This window comes from Silurus meridionalis, chromosome 1, assembly GCF_014805685.1.
Source record: "Silurus meridionalis isolate SWU-2019-XX chromosome 1, ASM1480568v1, whole genome shotgun sequence".
NCBI lineage: Eukaryota > Metazoa > Chordata > Actinopteri > Siluriformes > Siluridae > Silurus > Silurus meridionalis.
In genome coordinates, this window is record NC_060884.1 from 4,801,893 (window position 1) to 4,826,228 (window position 24,336).

The 24,336-nt window shown below is 39.6% G+C and overlaps 1 protein-coding gene across 4 annotated transcripts in view; it reads left to right on the plus strand.

Annotated features, from left to right (window-relative positions):
• rbfox2 (RNA binding fox-1 homolog 2) overlaps positions 1 to 24,336 on the plus strand; it is a 53,218-nt gene that overhangs the window by 22,882 nt on the left and 6,000 nt on the right. Inside the window, exons 3-11 of one of the 4 annotated variants that reach the window (XR_006926473.1) lie at positions 4,774 to 4,980; positions 6,315 to 6,479; positions 7,554 to 7,607; positions 10,068 to 10,160; positions 18,151 to 18,238; positions 19,034 to 19,093; positions 20,114 to 20,264; positions 22,374 to 22,416; positions 22,867 to 22,909. Coding sequence is in view for 3 of the 4 variants with exons in the window: in XM_046853888.1 (XP_046709844.1) it covers positions 4,774 to 4,980; positions 6,315 to 6,479; positions 7,554 to 7,607; positions 10,068 to 10,160; positions 18,151 to 18,238; positions 19,034 to 19,093; positions 20,114 to 20,264; positions 22,867 to 22,909 (861 nt within the window). In the remaining variant the exon portion in view is untranslated. The remainder of the gene's footprint in view (positions 1 to 4,773; positions 4,981 to 6,314; positions 6,480 to 7,553; positions 7,608 to 10,067; positions 10,161 to 18,150; positions 18,239 to 19,033; positions 19,094 to 20,113; positions 20,265 to 22,373; positions 22,417 to 22,866; positions 22,910 to 24,336) is intronic. The other 3 variants (XM_046853888.1, XM_046853881.1, XM_046853896.1) reach the window with 3 other exon arrangements.

Here is a 24,336-nt window from a genome sequence, read left to right on the forward strand (position 1 = left end):
ATCACTCACGGGGCGTCCCACAATGCAGGCACTGCAGCTTTTATGATGGCGCTGTGACAGTCGCACGCTAACTGACCTGTAAATAACCAGCGCTTTTTTCACTTCTCTCGCTTCATCGCACTTGTGCACTTTGCCAGGCCGAGAGCACTGAATTATCACACCACACACAACCGCACGTCAGCACGCAGACATGTTAACTGCATTAAGAGGCTGCTTTCTCATTGCACCCTCCCCAAGCATCTCGCAATAAACACAATCGAGTTTCCTGCACAAATCGCATTTGCGCAGTTCATTTTCCCGTCTGCCGTCGTCCCGTTCCATCTTTATCACAGCGTCTGACGGCGCCTCCGCATCCCGACCGCTCTCTAACACCGCGCCTCTTATTAACACCACCGCCCCAAAGCCCCAAGATCAGATCACTTCCTGAATCGGAGGAAATGAAAGCAGGAATTCGATGCTAACACTGTAAGTATGAGCGAGTCCCCATCCAAGCATGTAGATATGCAGGCGTGCACTGATGATTGATGTCTGCAATCTATTGCACACAGTATCACAATATTATTATCCTGGAAACAATAAATCAAAAGTCTTATCAGCCGAGGCAACGTGGAGGAGGTTTATATTGCATTTTTTGCTGCGCTTGGAGTTGGCGTCTGATTTGCAGGCTCTGCTCACTAGCGTCACGACAAGCATGGGAAACGCATCTTTTATTTAATCAGTAGAGCTATGATGTTAAAAAAATAAACTGCAATATTTTGATCCTTGAATCATATGTAAATTTATTATTTTTTTAAGATTTAGTATCACATTTAATCACTCTTGTTTACAATGTAGTATTGTAATTGAATTTTTATTGTATTTTAATTTTTGCTCATTTTTATTTCCAAAAAGAAAAAATAATAATTTAAAAATAAATATTTAAATATTTATTCATTTATTCATGAAATAGAAATAGAAAATAGAACACAAAAAATTTTACAAATTGTTAATTTATTATACTAAATAAATGTTTGTTAATTTTATATATATATATATATATATATATATATATATATATATATATATATATATATATATATATAATATTTTTTTCCCCTATTTATTACATTTATAAAAAAAAAAAATAAAAAAAAATGGTAATATTGTGATCATGTTGTAAACTGTGTTAGAGACTGTACAGAGCTGAGCTCTCTCACACACACACACACACACACACACACACACACACACACACACACACACACACAACGATGCGAGCTGTGTATTTGCTGCAGTGTGACAGCAGGTGATAAATCACTTGTTCATACCAGCACAGGCAGAGCAGATAGCAGTGCTATTATTACCAGGCTCTGTCTTTTCTCTTCCTCTCGCTCCCTCGCTCTCCCACTTCTCTAGACCTCCCTCTCTCTCTCTCTCTCTCTCTCTCTCTCTCTCTCTCTCTCTCTCTCCCCCTCTCTCTTTCTTTTTCTCTGTCTACACAGCGCTGCCATGTAGGGAAGTGATGGAGCCTGTTTCACCATCCAGAAAGAATGTGCACTTGACAGCACAGATTTTCCTTTCCCCTCTCTCTTTTTTCCTCTCCTTTCTCTCCTTGTCTCCGTTCCTCCTCCTCTCTTCTTAATCTTTTTTCCGCATCCCCGCTTCCTCCCCCCCACATTTCACCTCTTTTTATTTTCATTGTGCAATTGCAAAATCCTGTCTCGTGCATTTTGTTCGACTTCCGTCCTCTCCGTCCGTTTTCTCTTGCTTTTGTTTCCTTCTTTGTCACACCAATTTTATTTTCCCCTCATCCTCTCGGTGTTTTTCCTCCTGCGAGCTCAGACTACTTTAGGCCTCTTGTGATTTGGTTTTCTAATTTGTCTTCCTGTTGATCTTCTGCTTTACTTTCCAAATCTCTCTTCTTCATCCCTCCATCTCCTTCCTTCTATCTGTCATTGCTAGAACTTTCCTCTCGTCGTCTTTAAGTGTTTTCGAGTCGGCTATCTGGGTCATGCACTTGGACACGGTGCACGAGTGTGCACAGCTGTTGCAAGCCCTTTTTAGAGCAGACTTTTGTTCAGGCACGTCACCGAACGTCGGAACACGTGACGTTTGCGTTGCAGCAGGCAGGTGTGTAGGAAGCATGCGTGGTAAATCGGGAACGGGTGGTTTAGATGGTGGCCTTCTGACTGGAAAGTTGCGAGTTTAAATCCGAGCACTGCCAAAGTGCCACAGCTGGGGCGCGAAAGTAATGCGAATTCGTAGCACTGGAAGCAATAATCTTGTGAAAAGTGGATTAGAACACAAATGGACTCGTTTTTCAATTCTAATCGAACAGAGATTTTCAGAAGAAAACATTTGGCCCTTATGTTCATTGTATTCGTTTTATGTCTAGTAACAATTTTCTGGTGAAACCATGACGCTTTCTGCACGATGTTCATTAGGATTTATTTATAAATAAGTCTCCATTGAAAGCACAGTGCACAAGCTTAAGCAGTCCATCACAGGAAAGTCCTCAGGATGGAAGGGATTGGAGTTTCTCAGTAGCATGACCATAATTTGAGTATGATTCGGATTGCCCTCTGTATTGGAAAGCTTTTTTTTTTTTTTTAATCGTTATTCAAAACAATGAACTGTGTAATCAATGTTACAGATTTGACAGGTGAATAAGAAGATTAATCGAAAGCAAATATGTACAATATAGTTATTTGCTTTCAATTCCATCAGAGGCCATGTTGATTACTGAACTGTGCTGAGGAATTCTTTTTGTTGGCAAGTTGCAGTGGTATAAAATGGGGAGAATGCTTTTTTTGGTAAACCCCAGCAGTGTGTTATGCTACATCACACCACCTTGCTGTTGATTCATGGCCTAGAACTGCATATCCTATTGTGTTTAAGGTCTGAATTGTTAAAATTTCATATATCCTGTGTAAAAATATATTTATGTAGATTATTTTGTTGGAAAATATTTCACACATTGATTACGGCGCAAAAGGCATAACAAACGTTTTCTTCGAAATTAATGCTCCTGTGCTTCGTTCCGGCCAAGCGCTTTTGCACGTGCCAGTGTGTTCATTGCGATAAAGTAATGTGCTCTGTGCTCGGTGGTACACTTGAATAGCTGCAGGTGTTGTATGACTGTGTGTGTGTGTGTGTGTGTGTTTGGCCAGTTTGCACACGTTGCACTGCTGGCTTTTTCTCCTCAGCGTTATTTGGAAGAGTATGTGTCGAGGCCATTTGCTTTTAATTATGCATGAGCTTGTCATAAATATTTAAAAGGACCCAGAAAATCCTCTTGTCACTACAGAGGTCTGGGGCGAGATGGAGAGATGGTGCTGATGGAGTAAAAGGTGTGGGAGAGAGAAAGAGACTTGAAATCCGAGAGAGGTCGTGTTTTAGCCAATGGTTCTAATTGTATAATATTTTGATATAAGAACATTTGGTGTTTCTGTTTAAGTGAAATTTTCCACCATTAAATAGAATTTTACAGACGAAATTCTGACGATAAACATCTCAAGTATCTGAGTGCCTTTCGGTTTATTGGCTCGTCGAGCAGAGCCGAATTCTCTCGCTCCATTTTGAGGAAAATAACTTCTAGCATGATTTAGTGGAAGTGATGTAATCCAGTTTGACACTTATTATATGGAAGAAAAAAAACCAAACAAAAGCTTTCATTTCACAAACATGAAATATATTCTCCTGCAGGCGAGACAGCTGTGCTCATTAACGCATGTTCATTTTGCTAGTTTAGAGGCTTAACCACGTTTTATGCGTTGGATCCGATTAAATTTTAATACTAAGCCCTCGTGCTGGTATTGGCACGCTCTTTTAGTCCTCATAAAAAATGCGCAGATACAAAATCTGATACGGGGTGATGCCATGTGACGTAAGCCTGGTGGATGTAGAGATTACGAACAGTCGACAAAACGCATGCAGTCTGGGCGAAGCGCTACGGCAACTTCGTACAACACGCCTATCCTGATAAAACCACTTCAACTATAAATAAAATATTTATATACTGTATATAAACAACTAATGGCATATATTTCAGCTTCCATTTACTTCCATTTCCACTTCCATTAACTCCATTAAGTCAACTCGGAGAAAGAAGTCGAGAACGTTGCAGTTTTTGCACTGCCACTGCCACCAAGCATTTCCTGACCTCATGGCCACTAATATTCAATCCTCACAGCTGTGATATTTCTGTCTCTTCTCTTCCTTTAACCCAAAAGGTGGGAAATGCTCATATGCACAAAGTTTCCGGATGATTAATCCAGTTACCACAATGTTTTTTTTTTTTTTTTTTGTAAATAGTGAATTGCTAGCCGTAATCAATATCGCACACTATGTGCAACCTGGCCGATCTATTTGTGCCGACGAGCTCCGTGATCTTTTTCGGGTTTCGTCAATTGAATTTGAGATTCAGACGGAAGTGACAGGTGTTAGGTGAGAGTGCTAAACGGATGGAGATGGAGTGACACGTGAGGTTGAGAAGACGAGAAATGCAATAGCTTTGGCTTTCAGACACTTCCTCCATCAGGAGCTTTTCTACAATCATTAAGCGATCGCTTGAGTGCATTCTGTCTCTCACACATCACTTTTCATGCTTTTGATGTCTCCTTTCACTCACACTCTTCCATCAGTTCATTTTAAGTGAGCTCACTTGTCTCTTCCATTTCCTTTGCATCCCCCCCCTCAACCTTTGGACTACTCTGTGGAGTGGAGTCCAGCCAGCCAGTCAATTAACCCAACACAAAATCTCTTGTTTTTTTCCCCCCTCTTTCTCTACATCAGGGTTCTCAGGATGCCATGGGGGCTCAGGAAGGCCTCGTCCCCCCACCGTACTCGTCCTTTCCCCCACCTCCACCTCCACCCCCGCAGAACGGCTTGCCGCTAGACTTCGGAGGCAGCGGCATTTACCCTGCAGGGGGCCAGGGGCAAGTGGAGGCGCCTGCGGGGATCACTAACCCCCCTTCGGCCCCCAGCACACTCAACACACAAGTGAGTGTTCTCACACGAACTCGGGGCATATGGTGAAGTCGGGGGCTGTTTGCATAGCTGTCTCTTTATAAGCCACCCAGATTAGGGGGGGTTTGATTGGGCTTTTTACACCTGTTTGAGAACATCAGGCATGGTAGAGAGATACGGCCTAATAAGCATTTTTGTTTGAATACAGCGAACTCGCCTTAGTCTCATAGTGAGAAAAATGAAAACATGAATAATCTATTGATGCTGTATTGACATTTCTAATGCACACATGCACGCTAGCTTTATGGCTCTCATAAAGGCAGACAGATGTTTAGTGTATTGATCCTGTAAAAGGAAGTGCATTATTGTAACAGGCACACACATTATGGCCCTCAAGAACAGCAAAGTTGAAGGTTATTTGTTCCAAGTAATAGAGTTAAAGATCATAACTGCAGCTTATTCTGTTGAATTCTCAGTTCTGATTGGTCAGTTGGTATTGCAAAGCGCTCTATAACAACATCTTTGACATTATTGCTCACTCCAAGGTTTATATTAATACCCATATTACTGTAGTGTATTATTGTTTCTATAGTAATGTGGGATCTTCTAAGCGCTTCACAATCGGCACTATGCGATCCTTTCGGAAGGAGTCTCCCGTTCTGACATAACCAAAAAGAAAAACACACATACGAAGATGTTTTAAATTATGAAAGGTGTTTCTGCACCTCATGCGCTTTCAGCAGAAGGAACGCCTTTACTAAAGAGGAATTTCTTGCTGACATTAGAAGAAAGGCTGGTGAGGAAGCATTGTGCTCCGACATACGCGATTAAAGGAAGCTTAGCAAAACTTCCACGCAGTTAAGCATGACTAAACGGATAAAACGTACGGCCGGTTGTTCCTTACTTATTAATATCCAAATCCGTTACATGTCCGGAGCAGTCACACACCAGTGGTTTAGCACATGCCATCTTTATTTTATTCTTTAATCTACAGTCTCATAATATAGTATTTTAACACTCCCGTGTGGCCTTGAATAAAATAAAACGTCTTTTTATTTATTATTTATTAATTATTTTTTTATTCAGGCTGCCAAGGTGCAATTATGGAACGATTATTCTTAATTTTTAATTCATAAAACCTTTTTTTTTTTTCTTTTTTCTTTAAGCATAACAAATTCTACTTTAAAACCACTCCACTGTTAAAATGTGTTGAGGTTTTTGCTGTGGATATTTTACAATTCAAGGATATAGATTTTTTCGTGCATTATAAAACAAATATACGGGACAGACGTCATCTCAGAACATAGGAATGGTAATGATATTGAAAACATTTTCACCTCTTTCTCTCTCTTTCGCTCATCTCACAGTTATCAGACGGTTCTCCCCAAGCCGAGGGCCAGTGCGTGTCCGGAAGCGGCTCAGGAGTTTCCGGGGCCGAAGACTCTGCAGACGGGAAGTCGACCCCAAAACGTCTCCACGTCTCCAACATCCCCTTCCGATTCCGAGACCCCGACCTCCGCCAGATGTTCGGGGTAACGATCCTCCTCTCGTCTTTCCCTGCTTTTATCTAACATTTACCTGGTATTTCAACTGGGAGAAGGTGATGGCGCTTTGTTGCAGTGTCGCCTTGACAACAGTTCGAACCACTGTTCAGAGAGGCATAACAAGTGCAAATGTAATAAGTATTATTGCCTTATGAGCAAAATGAATTTCCCAATGATCAGTCAGTGGTCTGTAGCAGACTGATCTGTTTAAAATCTTTTTTGCTAATGCACCAGAACTTGGTCTTGCGCTGAAGGATTTCAAGTTGCATAGCCAAAGTCTGGGCCAGAGGCACAAATCGTACTTATGAAATCATCCTTTGGTTATAATTTATCACAGCTCGCATTGCGACTCGCACAACAATCACGCAAGGGCTATGGCTTCAGCCAGTGGAAATGTAAGCCATTTTGTAAAAGGGTTTAAAAATTCACCCAGACTGTAATGGTGGGGAGAAAAAAAAACATACAGGTTTACCTCACAGGGCTTTTGTTTCAGGGGGTATAGGACATTTTTGGCGCAGTAAGCAGAAATCGAAAGGACAAAGAAAGGGGTTGGTGTGGTGAGCCCTGAACACAACACTGCCCCCTTGTGCTGAGAAGTCCTGATTGTGATTACTAGAAAAACATTTAATATGATGGGGGGGGGGAAAAAACCAAAGTAGTATGTTACTTAAATGAAGGTATCATCATAATCAAAAATGAAAACCATAATGTATATAAAAAGGTGAGCAAGATCAATAAAAAAATAACGTGAATGTATATTAAAAAAGGGCAAATTTGCCCGTTTAAAATATTTTACAACGTTGTCTATAGTAAGAAAGTGGTGTAAAAGACTTAATAAAAATATATAAATATATATAAATTATTAAAAATTGTTACATGGCAGTAAAACCGAGGCGTATTCGAGCACTAGTTTATAGTGGAAAAACAAAAAAACAAATGCTGCATTCATGCCGTATGTATCTGCACGTGAGTGCTGGTGCTTAGCAGGTGACCGCAGACCGTGTATCGTTCAAGCCTTCACTACTAGATTCTGATCTTTTTGCCTTTATTTCTTCCTCACAGCAATTCGGGAAGATCCTGGATGTGGAGATAATTTTCAACGAGAGAGGCTCTAAGGTACGAGACCCACACAGTGGTTTCTTGACACCAGCGCTGCCTGAGCGCGTTATGTAAAAACACCACAGATAAACATTGCAGCTCGCTGTTTTTTTACGTCATTTTTATACAGAGTGTACCTTGTAATTGAACAAAATTTTTACAAAAGGGTTTGTGCAAAACAGCAATAGCAAGGACACTTTTAATGTCAAGCAGTCAAAAATATAATCAGTAGGTATTTTCGACTGTAACCATGGCAACAAGTATAAAATATTAGGCCAGGCCACTTTGCTGTCGTTTTTGGTGCATTTTGGTGTTATTTTTTTTTTTAAGAGATGAGAAGGATTTAGACTTTCCTGGGTGAGAGGAATCCTGAACCAACATGGCTACCACTCCATACTTCAAACACCATGCATTTGTGAATAATTGGAATCAACTTCACCATACAACAAGACAATGAGCCAATGAATATATATTTCCAGCTCTTAGAGAAAAATCCAGATGAATGTTTGCCCTCTCGATCATGGAACGGCCTGCCCAGTCACTGCACTTAAATCCTATTGAACTGCTCTGGGATAAACTGGGACCTCAGGATACTGTATATATAAATATATAAATGTACCAATGTTGCACTTCATTTTCAGTAAAAACTGAAAATTAAGTGTAACATTGGTAAATTTATATATTTGATTGGACAAAGTAATTAATAGTAAATAAACTCCAATAACATTAAATGGCCTACATATATGCATATAAACCAAAGTAACAAACGTGTCTCTCTGAAAAACATAAGTATAAAAATGCTTGGTATCGGAGGTATTTATTGTATTGCGCGTAAACCGTAATCTATTGTCAGCTCCAGTCACCGGTAATGCAATATATATCCAATTACAGTATCTTCTACCTCAGCACCATCTTTACTGCACACGGACAGCAGAAATCGCTTCATTGGATTAGTTCAACTGTGCGTAAGGAAGCAGAATGAGATGTATCGACCATCTCTTACAGAAGAATTCCTCTAGCTAAATGGAGCCATCATCCAGGTTTTGTGAACAGAACCACCGATGATGGAGCAAAGTTACTGTAAATGGAGCATGTGGTACATCCTCCTGACGGACAAACCAATCACTGAAGAAAGAGTTTTAAAGAATCTCTAATGCGTTACAATGCAAGTGTGCCAGGAACTAATATACAGAAATTATATAGTTTGAGAGAAGTGGTTAAGATGTTGGACTTCCGATCAGATGGTTGAGTCCAGATCCAAGCACCACCAAGCTACCACTGTGGGGCTCTTGAGCAATTCTTTAACCCTCAACTGCTCCGGTGTATAAATAGAATAATTATAAGTCAGTCTGGATAAGACCGTCTGCCAAAATGTCATAAATGGGACTCTTTGGGACTTTCAATGCTTCTTGTTTCTTTCATGTCATCAGTAATTTTAAAAATCTGTCCTAAATGGTTCGATTAAATACAGATCGAAATGCGAGCCCCACTATTCAAAATAAATCTGTGAGACTTTTTTTTAAAAACTACCACGTGGCCATGTGCCACAACAATATCAGTAACATTAGATGTGCATCAGCATATGTTTTAGGACTGTCAAAATTAACGCGCGTTAATAACGCGTTAACGCAAATTCACTTAAACGGCATAATAAATAATAAGCGGCGAAATGAAATAAAAATGAGGCGTAATTGAAACCTTCAACGAAGTGCACATTTATGTACGTTTAACTGCAAGGGACAATGCGCGAAGTCTCAATTCAAGCACTGAAATCCGTCACGAAGCGCACGTCCGGCAATTAAAACCGTTCGTGTGGAAACAGGAGAAGTTCCGTTTCAAAAATATTCAAGAATATTTTCTAGATATTTAGAGTCTTCATGCTCATATTCACTAATAATAAATATATATTTGCATTAAGCATCCATATTTGTCCCTGCCCATGTTGATTTAGAGTATTAAAAACTTGAAAAGTATTAATTTAAGGTAAATTTCGAACTGATAAAAATGTGATAAAGTTGTGATTAATCGCATGACGATTAGGTGATTAATTTAAATATTTGGCGTTATTTTTGCGAGCGTTTGTTAATCTGCTATACAGACAAAGGTTCGTGGACCTTTGTGTATGTTCTTTTTGAACATCCCATTCCACATTTAGTTACCATTTCCTGGTATAATAACCTCCACTGTTCTGGGAAGATGTGATTTTGTGCTTCACTTCCTCAGTGCTAAGAATTAGTTTGTGGAAGAACCATATATGGCTGGAAAAGTCAGGTGTCCCAGTACTTTTGTCCATATAGTGTACATCTAGCCTACAGCATGTACATTTATTATAAAGTACACGCAGTCCAGCTCTCTGCAGTGCACATTGTGTTTCATCAGTCGTCTCCTGTTGATGGATTTTGGACACAGCGTTCTGGAAGACGGCGTCCCTCGCCAAATCATTCTGTCTTATTGACGCTGTCACTTTCTTCCCTCCAGGGCTTCGGCTTCGTGACTTTCGAGAACAGCGCGGATGCTGAGAAAGCCCGCGAGAGGCTGCACGGGACGATAGTGGAGGGCAGGAAGATAGAGGTAAGCTTTATATCTGTCTTGATTGCTCCTCACCAGTGACCGATTGTGCTTCTCTAGCTGTGTGCATGGGTGTGTATGGGTGTGCATACGGGTCTTGGGTGTACATGTGCTCCGGTCTGGATGGACAGGTGAAGCATGTTTGGAGGGTGTTTGGCATGTTGTCCTCAGGAAGCAGCTGCATGGCAGAATAAGTCTGACTTGAATGTATTTTTATTTTTTTAATGAACGTCTTGGGTCCTGCCTGCTCGGTTTGATCGCCACTGCTGCTGGGATGGAAAGATGCTCCGTTATGAAGCATGCACGCAGACACGTGCTGATAATCAGTTACCCGATATTCTACTCACTAGAACAAAGACAGTTTGAGTATAGCCCTCGTTTGGACAAATTTGAAAGCTGTATCGCAGGCGTCCTTCACAGAAATCCTTCAGATTCGTACAATTTAACTACACCTGAACAAGATACTTTGTTTATTTACGGTTGAAGGAACACAGCCAAGAACTACTTGAACGTTTTAGCAGCTGGACTGCATTTAAAGTGAATTACCTCAAGTTAGCAGTTTTACTTTGCACACGAGTCTCTAACGATCCATACTTGCAGCTCAGCATCAACAAATCTCTACTAATAAACCTACTAATAGCTGGCTAGTTACTTCGCCATGTATTATTACATTAGGTTAGCTACTAAGTTATCTTACTAATTTTATTACTTTGTGTACCAGAAGTATTACTAGCTAGCTAGTTTACATACTAAATTGTCAGACAATAATGGAATATGTCTGTATTTTGCAAAACTTTGAAACTTTAGGATGAAAATCCTAGCAAAAAAATCATCCGTTATATTTGTATATGCTCTTACAGCTAGCATTCAAGTAGTGTGTATCAACAGTTATCATGCTTGCTACCATGCAAAAGACTAAAGCTGTTGTTATTTAGCCATATATAATACCAGACTATTAGCCAGAGTGTTTGCTACATTAGCCTTATAGATCTTTTATACACCAAACATGTCCTGGGTATTCGACTGCAGGACGGGTACGGGGAGAAATTGTAATCTATTTTAAATATAGTTAGGTCATTATCAGGTTGCAGTAAAAGGGGATAGGATTGTCAGCACATGGCTACTTGCATGGTTTGGTTATTTTGAGCATGTTGAGGAATGCTTGTTTTAGCCAATCATGTTCCTCGATTTGACCCGTTTCCTGCTCTTTGCTTGTCACCACAATGTGTTGCTGATTATTTTATTTTAAATACCTGCTGTGAGTGAGTGTGTTCTTTTATTTTTATTTTCCCCCATTTAACTAGCGGTATATGCCACTGATTCTTAAAGCTCATGAATGTACATGATGATTCCTGTTCACTGTCGCAGGCAGTGCCATAACGCTGGTTGGTTCTTCATTTTTGCTTGTTTTGACTCTTCTTTTGTGGAGTTTTCTAGAGGGTCGTCTCTTGCTTGAAGTGTGTAATTCTTTCTTCGTCTTAGTGACCTTTTAACGCATGTAGACTGTGTGTGTATGCGTGCGTGTGTGCGCGCGTATGTGTGTGGAAACAGATTCTTTTCCTACCCTCTTCATAGACTCATGATTTTAGGTTTTTCACATGAGACTTCAGCACTTAGGAGTGTATTGGCCTCTTTTTTCTTTTCTTTTGAGATCACCAGAATGTTCTGCATGGTGTATTTATTTTTAATTTTTTCTTCCCCAAGGCTGTGTGTAGTCTTGTGTTTGGGGGGCACTGGGAGAGGGGGAGGTACTTTAGTGATGGCGGCTGAATCTGTTGTTTGTCTTTTATCGAAGTGGTGTAGACGTTGTTTTTTAAGTGCATGATGCCTGGAGGACTCTCTCTAGCTCCCCTTTAGTGTCTATGGCTGCTTGTGTTGGCTGTAGCTAGCATGGGTCTCAGACACCACCTCCCCTCCACCTTCTTTTCTCCACTTCCACCCCCCCTCTCTCCTTCCCCTAGCCATCCTTCATACCCTACCCACGCGGCTCATGGGGAGAGGCCATGCTCGCGTCGGAGCTGGGTTTTGTTTTTGCATGACTTTTCTTCTTGCTGATTGCTCCCATATAAAATAGTACAGCTGAATTTTCATTTTGTTAGATGTTTTCCTGAGCAAATCAATTCTATGGGGTTAAAAAAAAGGACTTTTGGGGTTTATGGTTTGTTCTGAACAGATGGCATGTCCTCTTTTGATTGAACATTGCATTTTGTGGCGGTGTTTTCCATTTTTTGTTTGTGTGTGTAAATGTTTGGGGAAGAGTTCAAGAGAGAGGATTAGAGACAGCTAAAATCTTCTCATATCTGCCCTTTTTTCCCCCCCTCACCTTTCCTTTTTTTTCTTTTTCCATTTTCTTTCTTTGTCTTGATGGCTCTTTCCCACAGATTAGGTGCCCACCTTAAGCGGAACTGTTGTGTTCCCCAACAGAATTAGTCCTTTGAGGAGTTATACTTACCTCAGAGGCTGGACAAAATTTCTTTCAAATAAGACACAATTGGAAGCAATTATTGATTTAATCTTGGTTAATTTAAAAGTAATCTTGAACCCTGAAAAAGCCTTGATACTATGAGTCAATAAAAAGAATGCTATTTTCCAAGATAAAGTAATGTAAATGACAAGAAAACTGCAAATGCTGTGGTGAATAATTTTGGAGCGACTGCTGTGGTAAATGTTATCTAGCCAATTAGCAAGTGTTTGGTTTTTCTTCATTGTTTGGCACAAAACTAGCTAACGATATCTAACTTCCAACACAGCATGCCCTCCAAACACATTTACTGTAGCATGTGCTGTGGTGATGTTTGCTTGCTTTTGTATCGTAAATGCCGAGCCGTTTGGAAAGCAGCAAACCCTGGCTAACTGATATTTACCACAGCATTTGCTGTGTTAAATGTTTTTGGAGCAGAAATGTTAACTGATATAGAAATGGGGAGGAATTAAAAAAAAACAAATCTAGCTAACAGCTTAGATAGCAGGTAATAGTGTTTCCTGTGGTGAATAATGTTTGAGGGAATGCTGTGGTAAAGCATTGCTAGCTAGTTGTGATGTTTTCTAGCTAACCAGCCAGCTAATGCTTGACATTAAGACAGGACATAATCCTCTTTATTTTCCAGAGAATCCTGAGACAATTATGTGGTTGTTCTTGAATTAGTTCATACAGTGGTGCCAGGACCTTGTCAGTGGAAAAGGTGCAACTCTATCCATCTATCTCTCTGTCTGTCTGTCTATATCTCTGTATTTCTTTGTCTCCCTCCGTCTCTCTATTACCTAAATCCGAGTTTATGCATCAAATGTCACCGTCTGCATTCATCTTTCTGTTTTCATTGCTAGATTCACTCAGTCATCACTAGTTTCTCTAGCTTTCTGACTGAAGGCTTCTGTGTTCATGCATTTCGAACATGTATTTGTGAATGCGCTGAATTATTTAGCGAAGCGAGCTCTTCAAACGCTTTAGTCACTTCATCCTGTAAACGAGACTAACACACTACCTGTTTGTTTCTTAGCCTCCCCGCTTTTAAAACCCTCAGACGGTGACCTGAGATGCAAATCATTCTAACGCGTTTACTCATCTCCCATTATTTAAATCCTTACGTTTGTGCCTCTTTTGCATCCTATAAGTTTTCTTTCCCCTTTGAAAATTCATCCTCTCTATCTCTCTCTCTCTCTCTCTCTCTTATCTGATTGTTCTCATTATTTGTTATATTAGGCATTTTTTTTTCCTTTGGCCATTAGCCTACTCTGTTCATATTAAATTTTTTTTATCCTAAAAATTTTTTTCTTTCTGTTTCCCTGACGACTTCTGTGTTGTTGTTGTTATTGTTATCGTTGTCAGTCTCCACGGTAACCGCTCGCGTGTCGTCATGCCGTTTCCTGGCACATGGTAAGTGTGTGTATGTACGGCTTCATTCCTGAACCACCCCACAAACTCCAAACTCAACCTCCTCCCCTTTACACATACACCACCACCCCCCTCCCCCGTTCCCCTCACCGCCTGCAAAAACCCACCTGACCTTCTCTGTAGTCTTTTGCTGTAGCTAGGTTTTTACCCCCCCCACACACACACTGGTGTTCTTTATCATGCAAAAGTTTATCACACAGCAATCATTCAGCGAAATCGAGCTCCATCCTACTCTGTAAAACAGTTGATGTGGGAATGAGGAAGTCACAAGAGGTGGGGGGTGTTTGGGGTGCAATAACGCTAACTGCTAATAAACACGTGTAATTACACTGCATACGATACCAGTTTAGAGTGCATTTTCAAACTTTTGGAGTGCATGAATATGATTAGATGAACTATTATTGATCACGGTTCTTCAAATGGAAAAAACCCCTTGTTTTGTGTCATGGGGCACACATTCTTTCATATGTAGAAATCTTGAAATAAGAAACGCAACTGTTATAGGAAAATATCATCACAGAATGGTGTGATACCATTACCACTGCTATGTATTTTCCAATAACAGTTTCTATACTGAACTGTTTTATTCCTCTTGTACAACAGTGATTCGCCTGTGGGAACGATGATGCAAGTACTTTATATCCGGTTATAGATCCAGTTAGTAATGTTTGACATTAGCGAGTTAGTTCCTGTTATCACTTATTCTATAGTAGCTATAATAACCAGTTCATATTAAGACAATAATCACAGTTACCAAAAAAACAGCTGCAGCCTTTTCTTAAAGGATACGCCACCAAGTTGGAGTTGATATATCATATTTTTGTGAAATCACAACATTAGTGTGTGTTTAGTTGTTACTATATATTAGCGGTGTATCGGTACACATATATGTACTGTGTTTTTTTTTTTGTTTTGCATTTTTTTATATTTATTATTATAAAACTTGTACAACAATGGCAGTTGTATAAAAAAGAAACTAGAGTTAGTGCAGTGACACTGTGGCTACTCACTCCGTACCAGAAATAGGATTTGTTTTGCACGCCCTTGAAAACGCTAAAGAATCAATAGCGCTAGCGTAGCCGCTAACCAGGAAGTGGCCAGCAGCTAATGCTAGCGATATGGATTCTTTAGCGCCTTATGTTCCAGCTTCAAAAATGACAAATGACAATTGCACATATCAAGTCAGTGAATGAATAAAGAATGGAGGGGAATAAAGACATTAGTTTAAGTATGCTGAAATAAGTAGAACAGTTAAGTAGATCATATCTTTTGAAAACAAAATTTTAAAGGTAAACCACACACACACACATCTGTATTAGGGTCTAACAAATGTAAATTATTCAATAAAGATTTTCCACTTATTTAATTTGATTTAATCAATATAGTTTGTCGACTTTATTTGATTCCTCAACTTAATCAAATAAGTGTGTTGCATTTAATTTATTCTATTATTTTGTATAAAATATTGTAAGAATAATCATTTAAAATTGTTTTTAAAATGTGAACTGTTCAAATGTTGATGATCATAAATGTTAATAATAGTAATAAACTGCATTACTAAAAAAAAAAAACACGTCAAGCAATTTTAAGTTTTGCATTTCTTCCTCCTAACCATACGATCCATGATTTAAAAAACTGAGGTACGTACCAAAACGTGAATTTTATGTACTGTGCAACCAAAACAGTGTTAGAGCTGCTCTCATAGAAAGTTAATCATCACCTTCTGGCCAATCAGATTTGAGAACACAACAGCGCTGTGGTATAATGTTGATGTATGTTCCCCCTTAGCATGGTATACTGTAATACTGGCATGCTGAAGCACAGATGATGGACATCCAACTTCTTAGTAGTAGTATGAATCACTGTTTATAAGCTAATGGCTGCATTTTGCATTTCATCCACACAAAGGTTGTGTAGCGTGTCATCGAAAGAAGTGTCATAAATCTAGTTATGTAAGTGTTCAGCTGTCCCGCTCAGCCACGGGGTCGCTGTTAAAAAGCGCAGCTTGGTTTTAGCAACCGCTGCAGCAGCTATTCGCTCTGAACTCGGTGGGCGTCGTGCCATCACGTCTCTTCCGCATTCGCACGTTAGCCGCCTCTCTCTCTCTCCTAGTTCGAGTCCTGCTGTGATGTTTTATTCAACAGAGTGGAAGATCTCACGCAAAAAAGAAAGATGAATCTTTATTAAATTACAGCCATGTCTCGCGTCTCGACCACCCGCCAAGGACCACAGGCTACTGACAGAAATGATGTGCTCCCCTCCTCCTCCTCCTACTTCATCTCCTTCTCCCTTCCTCCCTCCCTCCACCTCTCTCTCACTCTGTCTCTCTCTGTCTCATTCTCATCGCCATTAACACATAATCACTCCTCCCCCGCACTGACATGGCTGATGAGATTCTTCCAATAAATTCTTTCATTCCCCCAACCCCTCGTCCACCCCCGTTCATTTCTTCTCTCCATCCGTCCGTCTGTCCATCCTGTATGTTTCTAATGAGCGCTACACATCAGCGAGTTGATTCCTCCCCAAAGACACATTTAGGATGTTTTTTACCCATCATCCATCTGCCCAACTCTGCCAACCGAGGAGCTGCTGAAGATATTGATTATTGTGTAGGATGAGAGTTGTGTACACCCCTCCCCCCCTCCACACATACATACACACACTCTCCCTTTCTTCTTTCTCTCCCTCTCTCTCTCTGGGAAATTGTCTCTCAGGCGATATTACTCCCCTTATATTCACAGAGGGGTGATTTCTGTTTATTTTTTATTTTGGCTAAACCCAGAGCTTGTGTTTCGATCGTGTGTGTGTGTGTGTGTGTGTGTAATGATGGTGTTTGCATATTGGTCTTTGGTGTGTGACGGATCAGTGTCAATGCCTGCCAGTGTTTGGCCTTCATGATTTGATTTGTTGTGTCATGTGACATATGCATCTCTCTCTCTCTCTCTCTCTCTCTCTATCTCTCCATCTCAATTTCTCTTTTTGTTTTTACTTTCTTTTTTTGTTTGTTTTTTTACCTTCGGTTTCCTTTTGTTGCTCGCTGTCAGGAATCAATGACAAGCTTCATTTCATTTAACACACTTTGGCATTATAGTTTATGATACAATGGCTCTTTTTCACTCTGTCTTTCTCACTCGATCTTTTCTTACGTCGTTCATTTTATTTTTCTTTCTCTCCATGTGCCCTTCTCTCTGAATGTGCACTGCGTCTCTTTTCTTTTTCCTGCATCCCTTTCCCCCCCTCCTCTCTCTCCTGTTCTCTTTCTCTGTATTGAGGTGTTATGAAAGGGGGTGAGGTCTGGGCTGCGAAAGTGTTTTGATTGGTCCATATGCTGCATCCGATGCTTGCTGATTGGCTGGCGTTTGCTCATTTCCTGGTCATGTATCGAACCGTAATTGGCTGAATGTGATTGCGCTGAATGGTGTGCATTTTCTGAATCTCATCATGTTGAATCTCCATCTCGCTCTCTCTCTCTCTCTCTCTCTCTCTCTCTCTCTCTCTCTCTCTCTCTCTGCCATATTTAGAGACGGAATGCACCGTTTGTTCCTTTGCTTCAATGCCAATTTATTTATCGGTTTTTTGTTTGTTTATTGATTCTGTGTTGGATGATCAGTGGGAATGCCGTGCATGTTGGGGGGGTCTTTAAGCAATATAAGGGAATATCATTGAGCTCACAATTTCTGCTTAAGTTCCAAATATCATCCCCAACCCGACCAAATGTCACAGAATATAATTTAAAAAACTATATTTTTAGTCGATTCTTGTTGCCTCGTGTGCAGAGCTTTATTGACTGTACAAAAAAAATTATTTTATATATATATATATATATATATATATATATATATATATATATATATATATATATATATATATATATATATATATAATATAATATAATATTTTATACCTAAATACAGAAACCCTGAAACAGAAATCAGTTCCCTGTACAACGCGATCAAATTGACGGATAGATGTAAGATTTCAGTACATAACAGTAATAAATATGCAAAATCAGAAATATGCAGTGTGTTAAATGTTATGCTTGCTCTGAAGCCGGATCCGAGTGGTCGCACTGAGCTGTTTTTTTCTGTCTGTCGGGGCCAGGTGAACAACGCTACAGCTCGAGTGATGACCAATAAGAAGCTCGTCAGTCCATACGCTAACGGAGAGGGACTCAGTGCTCTGCCTTATGGTAAAGTACAGACGCAAACACACACACAGACCACAACATGCTAATTAATGTGTGTAATGCTGGAGGTGCTCACGTATACACACGAAATTACCATGACTTGTGGTTTATTTCTGGAGGGGGGGGTTATATTAACAATATTGCCCCTTCTGGATCCCTTTATAGTAGCCTTACTTCTTAAAGCCTCTCGTGCTGCCATATCAGGACTCTGATCATTATATTGGCCATTGGAACACCAATAATGTATTGCTCTGTATTTTTGCGTGCAGAGCTTAAGCAAGCACTCCAGATAGGAAGGCATTTCTTAGTATAGGGGGTTTTACTAAAGCATTGCTGTTCAATTGACTGGTATTGACCTTCAATTTTTTTTGCTTTGTTTTTTTTTTTGTTTTTTGTTTTTTTGATGGTTATCTATAAGTTAAGCCCCCCATCCATTTCACTAAAACATTAAAACAATGTTTGGGCTTCACATTGGCTTTTAAATTTGATTGAACCTCCCAATTATGTTCATTAGCCAGTTTTCACCTTATTTGGAAGAGTGATTATTTGGTGTTGCTGTGATTGATGGAGGAAGAAGTATGCTATCCCTCCCTCTAATACTGCATGGCTGTGTATACTCTCCTGGACCCCTGGCTATAGGGGTCTAATGGGATTTCTTTTTTTTTTTTTTTTTTTTAAATGAGCTTAAGATACTTCATTATGATAATAGGGTGAATGCTGTTTTTATAAATGAAACCACATTTCAAAGCAAAAGTCTTTCTTCTTTTTATTGTCTTTCCCCTTTCCCCTTGTCCCTAGTAGCTGGTTGGAAGCTGAGCCCCATGGTGGGTGCTATGTATGGGCCGGAACTCTACGCAGGTGAGGTGTTGAGTATGTGCTTTCTAATTGCATGTTATCTATCCAGCTCTTGCTGCGTCTTACTATTATTTCTATACTAGGCGCTCGTCGAAGTCACATTCTCGTCCTTCCTCTTCATCCCAGTGCAGCGTATTAAATCATCTAAAATGTGGTAGATGTTTAGCTTTTGCTTTCTCTATAGGGGAAAAGAGATTAAGAGGTTAGACAAGATTTAAAGTAACATTTTACACATGCTGCTTCTCTATCTTTGAACATTTAAAGCTCTGGCATGGAAAAGTTGGTGTTGAATCTATAATGATCTCATATGTTGAGCTAATCGCTCAAGAGCACCTGGTTACACAACTCCAACTGTCTGTATAAAACTGTAGAAAGGACATTACTCATCACACACTCTGGTACTCATAATATTTCTCACTCTCTGGTGTTTGTAATGTTTAAATGATTTGTAATCGCACCCTTGGTGTCACCCAAATGAGGATGGGTTCCCCTTTTGAGTCTGGTTCCTCTCAAGGTTTCTTCCTAATACTATCTGAGGGAGGTTTTTTTTTTTCCTTGCCACAGTCGCCCCAGGCTGCTCATCTTGGATAAATACACATACATTTAAATCTAAGACTTTTGTGCTATAATTCTTACATTCTGTAAAGTTGCATTGAGACAATGTCCAATGTAAAAAGCGCTATAGAAATAAACGTAAAATAAAAATAAATTGAATAGGGGGAAGTTCATTTTTGCATTAGTGGATACACTCGATTTGTACTCGTGAACTGCTGACGTGATCATAAAGACATAAAGAGCAAAACATAAATAAAAGCAAATGTCAGACCCTGTAAATGGCTGAAGGGAGTGCTGTGGATGTCCTTCGTCATGAACGGTCTTGTGAGGATCAGACTTGACTCAGTACGCCACATTTAAAATGACTGCTTTTTTTTCTTTCTAATTTATACACAATATATATGCAATCGATGCACTCTTGTAGATTATTTGCTTGTCTATTAAACGCTTTCACTTCCTGTCTTGCAGTTCCAGGGTTTCCGTATCCCACAGCAGCTGCAGCGGCAGCAGCCACTACAGCCGCCACCTTCAGGGGAGCCCACCTGCGGGGTCGCGGCCGGCCCGTTTACGGTGCTGTGCGTGCAGCCATACCGCAGCCCGCGATTCCAGCATACCCAGGGTAAGACACACACAAACACACACACACAGTCACACACTATCTTTTCAACTTTAACAGTTAAAACCTCACTGTTTAACACACACTCTAAATGCTTCATTAGCTGAATGAGGTGTGTTACAGGATAAAGATTGTGCTGTACAGGAAATTCTAACACTTCGTAGTTACATCGAACAACACAACTTAGACTTGTAAAAACAAATTGAAGGAAACCTTTAACAAAAAAACGTACACAATTTCTTAATTACCTCAAATCTAGCTGATTAGCCGCAACATTTCGAGGCTAATAGTTTCTTTGGTTTAGTCCTGGAGCTCTGAGGTGAACGCATTTAACAGGTATCTCTATGTTCATACTAACAAGTTCAATAAATTTCATATGTATGTGAACGACACAAAGCCACAAGTCCAGCAGCGGATTTTCTGAATTGTATGTAAATTAGCTTTGACAAGCTAGCTAAAAAATTAGCACCGATGAGTCCTCAGACCAGCCATATGTTTCATGTGGTCTTAGATTTTTTTTCCAGTTTGGAATGTGCAGTTTGATGCAAATAAAAAGTAGAATGTGGTTTTAGCTTGTCCTCTTAATAAACATGTCTAGAGACATGAACAAATAAAGCTGGGAGTCGCAGAGATCGCTGGTGCCTTTGATGCTACAGCTAGCTTGTGTTGCTAACAGGTCTACTACTAAGTAAATCAAACAGCCACTGATTAATGCATTGCTTTCATTTGTGCCTAACTAGTTAACTTTAGTAGGCATGTACAGTCCCTGTTAAAATTTGGAAGCCCCTAGTCTAGATGGTTTTTGAGAGACACGTGCATGTTCCTTTTTGTTTATATGCAACAAACATCTTTTAGCGGTTTTGAGATTTACGTTGACCAAACTAATATATATAAATGTACAGATATTACACTTTATTTCCATTAAAAAATCCCTCCCTTATCAAGGATAACAGTTTTACACACTTATGGCATCTGGACAGTTTGTTTCCCCCAAATATTCAGTGGAAATTCTTTGCCATGCCACTTGTAAAAGGTGTTCTTCACTAGTTAAAGATTTTTTTCTGATGTTGCGATCCAGTTCAATAGGATTAGGCGAGGAGACTGGGCAGGCCATTCCATTCATCAATAACATACATCATACCATATAGCTATTGTGCTGGATAGGCCACTCCCACAATTACGCACAGTTAGTTTGTCAGTGCGAATGTAGGATGCGGAGTCACTTGTCGTAAATATTTATCGTGACTCTAAACTCTAAATGTGCAAAACTTCATGACCTCCTTTTGGTATTAATGGATTCAATTTCGGTATTTATGGAAAAACGTTGCCTCATAGCTTTGGAGTAAGACCGAAGTAAAAAAATAGCAGTTACATTTGAGGTACAATCGTTCAGGGACTTTTAACCGGACTGTGTATTCGCTAAACCGCTAATAATACGGATTAATTCAGGTTTATATTTTTATTGTTTTATTCCTGTACTTGCACTCTGTTGATTTGTGCATGTCGCATGTGTTATTTTTTTTTGGGGTGCTGTGCTTTTTACAAAATTCAATCCAAATGCCGATCACTGAAATGACACCAAAAATGCCACTTTCATCGCTATTCTCATTTAATTAGCTTTTCCAGCTCAGTGCTGTGTTTTAGAGTAGCATCTTTAACGATCGGTTACAACCCGACCCGATGAAAGCGGCATTTTCACTGTGCACTGCATGTGTGTGTACTAATTTCCTCACCTCTTTCTCTTTCTTTCTCTCTCTCTCTCTCTCTCTCTCTCTCTCTCTCTCTCTCTCTCTCTCTTTCTTTCTTTCTTTCTTTCTTTCTTTCTTTCTCTCCCCTTCCTCCCACCCTCTCTCCAACATTGTTTGTTTTTCTTTTCCATTCATCTTCTGCCTCTCCTGACACGGCCACTCTGTGGCACTCTCTACACATTTTGCTTTTCTTTCTGCTCTTCTCATCCTTTCATCTTTCTTGCCTTTTCTTGTCCTTGCTTTTCTTTTTGCCCCCTCTCTCTCCCTCCCACCCCTTGTTTCTTCTTCTTTCCAAATCTCGCACTCCCTCTCTTTCTGTCTCTCTCTCTCTCTCTCCATCTCTCTATCTCTCTTTCTCTCCCAGCGTGGTGTACCAGGATGGTTTCTATGGGCCCGCAGACCTCTATGTAAGTATCGCTCCCTCTCTCTCTCTCTCTCCTCTTTTTTTCTCCTCATCCTCTTCTCTTTCTCCTTCACTCTGAGTCAGAGTGGTTTGCAGGATGTGTGACGGCGAGCAGCATGGAGTCATCTAATTCGGAATGACAGCAGATCGGCAGTTTTTCCTCCTAAATTGTTATTCACGAGTCGTTCGGCCAGTCCATCGACACAAGCAAGCTCAATCGTTTATTGAACATATAAATCTGACCTTCAAAATCCCATCAAGGTCAAACTGCAGGTCGACGAATGGATGGCTCCATGCGTGTGTGCGAGAGCGGCATGAACCTGAGCGTCTCTGTGTATTTGTGTGTACGTATGACAGAGAGCGAGTGACTGAGCGCCTGCCTGTGTGTGTGTGTGTGTGTGTATGAGTGTGTGTGTGTCCAGGTTGACGATAGCTCTTTCTGTTCTCCCCGTAGAATAGTGTTTCAGGACTCTGTGGTTAGTAGCAGATTGCCGCAGGTAGGGTTTCTCTGATGGATAGTGTGCATCTCTCGTTCTGACTGACTGATTTATCAATTAATAAATTTGTTTGACATATTGATTGTTTGAGATTGTTAATGCGTTTCTGTTTCCCTACTAACTCACTGCAATCTGACATGGGTGAAGGGAAGGGGGAGAAAATGATCCAGCATAAGAATTGATTTTCTGCTGCCTTTCCACTCACGTGAGAGAGAAAAAACTTTCTGTTCGAAGGAATAAACAAGCAAATGTGGTGGTATTTAAAATAAATGTATAAAAAAAAAGGCATGTGCCGATATATTTGTGTATATATATATATATATATATATATATTTATTTTTATATATTTATTTAATATTAATTTGTCAAATATTTACCATTTATTACTATTTGGTATAAAAAATATTTAATGCATTGGCCATTATACTTTGCACAGAACCACATCGCATTACAATGTGAACCAAAATATACTGAATTGAATCCTACTGAACTGAATCGTACTAAATTGGTTCCAGGTCTTCCTGAACTACATCACAATGAACCGAATTGTACTTTACTGAAACTTACTGAGCTGAATCATATTCAGGACCCTCTCTGTATGCCATAATAGCTAGCTCATTGTTCATGTGTCATTTTTATATCTGTTACTTCATAATCAATTGACATCGAGATCATAAATGAGCTATTATGCCAGGTCACATGACTATTCCCTAGCTGACCATTTGTTAAAATAGTAAATAGGAAACGATTGAGTTGCCAATAACAGTACGCCCTGAAGTGTTTTTATTCTTCTACATTTTATTCCAAAATAGTTTTTGTTTTTTGTTTTGTTTTTTGGTCCATTTATATTTACGGTTAATGGTGTGGAACGTGCTCTAGGTTGGGTCCTATTGTTTTGTCGTGTTCCCACATAGTCATTATATATTAGCATTTGTTCTACCGTCATTCATTTTTCAGGCTGATGAATCTTTATATCTATCAGGTATAAAAACCGATACCAATAGTTAGGTTGGATTGCAGATAACTAATAAATCGACCAATAGTTTTTTTTAAAAAAACATACGTAACACGTACTGTACAAGTACTGAAGTTAACAAAAATAAAAACATGCTCAATTATGAAAATGTGCTAAAGGAAAAAATATAAATGTATTAATAAATATAATTAGATAATAAATTATAAATAATAAAATATAATTAAAATAACAAAACATGTGGTGTCAGTGATTCGCCTCTAGAGGCCACTCTTGTGAGGACTGTCGAACTGAAGCCGGAAAAACTACCAGTATGGATTTTTTGCCGATAGTTCTAGCAATCGAATATCGGTGCCGATTAATTGGTGAAACCGGTGAATTGGTTCAAAACTTTATATATACACACACAATATGCCAGTCAGGAAAAAGCTGATTCCTTCGCTTTTTGTATTTA